At 34.4% G+C, this 3,986-nt stretch overlaps 1 protein-coding gene across 2 annotated transcripts; it reads left to right on the top strand.

The window, feature by feature from the left end:
• The first annotated feature begins 779 nt into the window (after positions 1 to 779).
• On the top strand, positions 780 to 2,576 carry LOC311299162 (uncharacterized protein). 2 transcript variants are annotated; one of them, XM_084422590.1, is made up of 2 exons: positions 780 to 914; positions 1,449 to 2,576. In XM_084422590.1, the coding sequence occupies exon 2, from the start codon at positions 1,498 to 1,500 to the stop codon at positions 2,380 to 2,382; it is 885 nt and encodes a 294-aa protein (XP_084278716.1). In that variant the 5' UTR covers positions 780 to 914; positions 1,449 to 1,497; the 3' UTR covers positions 2,383 to 2,576. The 2 variants fall into 2 exon arrangements, with proteins under 2 accessions (XP_084278716.1, XP_084278717.1); XM_084422591.1 differs by having other exon boundaries at positions 886 to 987.
• Positions 2,577 to 3,986: the final 1,410 nt, after the last annotated feature.

Below are 3,986 nucleotides of genomic sequence, written 5' to 3'. Positions count from 1 at the left end.
TGATAAAGTGATTTTTAACAGAATTCAAAAGGTGCTTTACCGCTATGTATAATCTATTACTCTTGAATGTGTTAATGTGTTAATTAGGCCTAGTAAAACATTAGTTATAATCATTTCCTTGAATTCAAAAATACACCTTAATTTTATGCAGAATTCTTGTTAACGGGCAGAACAGACAAATAAAGAGTACAATAAATAGGAAAAATGTACTAAATGCACATCAAAACCAGGTATAGAGAAGATTTTTTACTTTCATATCACTTTTGGCCTTGGAAAACGTACATGGCTTGGTTTCAGTCAAATGGATTTGCATTGACAATGAGTGAAGTCAGCGTATTTCTTGTGTACTTATAGGGATAGGTAAGAACACAAATGCACAAAAAAAACAAAACATTTTAAGGGTAAATGAAACAAAATTCATCAAATGTGAGATAAAACCACAGCTTTACTGAAAAATGACACACAAAAAAAGACCTTATGACAAAAAATACTGCGGTCACAGTGAGTTTTTGGAGATTTTTCCCCCAGCCCATTCTTTTATTGGAAAAAGTTAGTATCACATGCAAATTTATGACCAAGGTTGAATCACTGTTGAATTTTGTTTTGATTTTGCACATTGAATTACCATTGATATTGTGTCCTTGTTTCTTACTTTTCAACATGAGTTGTGGAAATGTATTTTGTTAACCTTTTCAAAACTATTTAGCATTTGATTATTGAACCATTAAAACAGCAACTGAAATTACTTCAACCACATTTCAATGTTGATGGTCAGTCATGTGCCGGCTAGGTTGAGAAATAATTTGGTTAATGACGATATAACAAGGGAGTGGAGGAGAAGCTGGTTATAGGATATATAAATAAGAGATCCTTCATCTGTCTTCTACAACACACAAGATCCAGGTCCTCTACTGGTAAGGTGGTAATGTATTGATCTGAATTGAATCAAATTTGACTTGAGCTGAATAATGGCACTATTGCCTTCTGGTGAGATGCTTTTATAACTGAATTGTTTTAAAAAACAAACATTTATTTGACACTGAGATAACATTGACATTGTTATGGAACTGAAATGAACTGAACTGAACTGAATAATGACACTGTTGTCTTCTGTATAGCAAATTGAAGTAATTTCATAATTTATCATTTTTTCAACATTAACACTGTTTGTTGTTTATTAATCTGAAGCTGAGGTGCTATATACTGTAAATAAGTGTGACTTGACTTGAACATTTTTATTACAACAAAAATGTAACATTTAATATTTTCCTACCTTGAGTTACTTTGAAGAAAATATATGAATATATGTAAATTGTAAATATTGTCATTGCATTAAAACTTCTGAAGTTCTTTTATAAGAAATATTATGCATGTATACAGAATTTATATAGTTTTCTTATTGCTGCATAAAGCAATAAATAATTAAAGTTCCCTTTCTTTTTTTGCAGAAAGTTCACCTACTTCCTATAAGTGCCGAAAAATTCTGAAGAAACTAAAATGGCAAATGAACATCTAATAACAAAGCTCGGGGTTTCCACCTCTAAGGACGATGAGGAAATACTTGGAGCTCAAGATTATCAGCTCATCAATGTTGACCTCAGTGGAGGTACTGCTAAAAACCGGGTCTTTCTTTGGTACAAGAAAGAGTGTGGCATGAGACCTGTGACCAGGATTCAGTTTTCATTCTTAGATGAAATGAGCAAAGGTCTTGATAGCGCTGGGTATGAGAAGATCGACAAGAATCTGAATACATCTGGTGGCCAGCACATCAATCTGTGGTACTTCTACGGTAACACTGAATTTGACATTCCTATTGTGAACCTCGAGGTGAGCAAAGATGCCAAAGAAGAGACTGCTCTTCTGCAAGACGGCTGGGAGAGACTGGGCTGTGAACTGAACCGTGGTGCGACGAATAACCTCATGTACCTGTGGGTGAAGAGAGAGAAGCCGAGCTACATCAGTGAGATTGCAGCGACTTCTGACTTCACTTCTGACAAGCAAAAGTTTGATCTGGGCTTTACTCGTGTGGATGAAGACACCAATCGTGGTGCTGGTGGAGACTATGTCTACCTGTGGTATCGGCGCACAACCGATAAGAGCAAAGCTCTCACTGCTCTTAATGTATCCACTGACTTCCAGGAGAATGTAAGGATTCATAATGAAGGCTTCAAAAAGGTCAGTGTAAATCTCAATTCCAAAACCACTGGAAACGATGTCTACGTATGGCACCTGAACGAAGGATGTGAATCGCAGATCAAAGTCATGGTTCTGCTGATCAACTCTGACGCCTGTCAGGTGTATCAGAAAGCTGGTGTCAACTTTATTAACAAAAATCTCAACGAGGGCAACAAAGGCCAGAAAATGTACATAGCATACCAATAGCGCTCAAGCTTAAATAATCAAATTTGTGCCACTGTATGGCAACTATAAGCACAATCATTGAAAATCGTAATATGTTATTTAAAAGCATATTGTCACTGAGGGTTTTGTAATACACCCAACCACACACAATTCAAGTGGCTTTTGTGATTTTGTTATAATTCATTATGAAATAAAGCATTTTTAACCACAACAAATGTTTGGTGAGGTTTTTCATTTGTGCGCCTGTCTTTGGAACAAACAATGTCAATATGCACTGTTCACTCGTAATATACCCATATTTCAGGGTCATAATGCTCAAGGACAAAACAAAAAAGGTGAATCTTCTCTTTATTTGGTGCTGTTGTTTACTATAAGACCAAGTGCTTAGATACTAATACTATTCCACATTCATAATTGATGGTTACAGGTGAAGTGCAAATGTAAAAGGTAAAAAAGTAAGCCCATTAGGAACTTGACCCCACCTTGCACTATATTGACTGTAAGTGTACTGTGAGCAACTTTGGATATAAGAATATCTACAAAATTACAAATATCCTCCTATAACTCTTATAATTTCTCAGGTCACTGCCCATTATGTCCACTAAGTGGAGTAATCACTTTACTTTTGAGTTCATGTCTCTGTGATGAGAACAAAACATGACAATCCAAAAAGAGTCACAAAGTTACAAAGAGCTGCACAGGTATATAAAAAAGTATGCCATGCCATTATAAAGCATTTTTTTCTTTTAGCCATTATTCATCTTTGTCACGCACACACACACACACACACATACTTTGTGTTTTCATCTGGGATATTCCATAAACATTATTTTTTTATACTGTACAAAATGTTGATTCTACCCCCTACCCCTAAACCTACCAATCACATAAAACTCTCTGAATTTTTACATTTTCAAAAAAACATCACCTAGTATTAATGTGCTTTAAAGGGGTCATGAACTGCATTTTTTTGAAAAAGGTTTTATAATGTTCTTTGAGGTCCACTTATAATGTTAGCAAGATGTTTACAAAAAAAAAAAAAAAAAATCCTAATTTAGAAGTAATAGGCTATTTTCTATCCTATTTTTGACCTCTTCCTTTGAAACACTCACTTTTGATAGGCGTGCTGCAACGCTCACTGCTATGATTGGGTATTTCAACATTCCCGCCATTACACATGTGGAATTGTTTTGAAAACTTCCGACGCTAAAAAATGGCTAATCAGTGAGTTTGAACCCAAATCAGAAGAAAACGAACCTATACACCAAGGATTAATTATCTGTATTTATAGTTGTTTGTTATTGTGTATTTGTAAGGTATACCTATAGTATTGTAATTTATTACATTATATTTAGTGTTGAAACAAAGACGCTACAGAAAGGTGTTTATGTTGTTACATAATTGAAACATTTGCCAACTGATAATATTAATGCACATTACATAAGCTTTTGCAGCAAATAACTTGTAGTTAATGCAGTTATAGTTGACAGGATAACTTACAGTGTTATGAATGAATGACCATTGTCGTTCTTATATTCATCTATCATCATAATTTTCAGTAAATTAAAAGTAAAGTGAGCACATATCAAATGATCTGTATCAGACAAAGCAATAGTGACATTTAT

The sequence above is a fragment of the Rutilus rutilus genome (assembly GCF_951802725.1).
Source record: "Rutilus rutilus genome assembly, chromosome: 1".
NCBI lineage: Eukaryota > Metazoa > Chordata > Actinopteri > Cypriniformes > Leuciscidae > Rutilus > Rutilus rutilus.
This window is presented reverse-complemented; position numbering and strand designations above follow the sequence as displayed.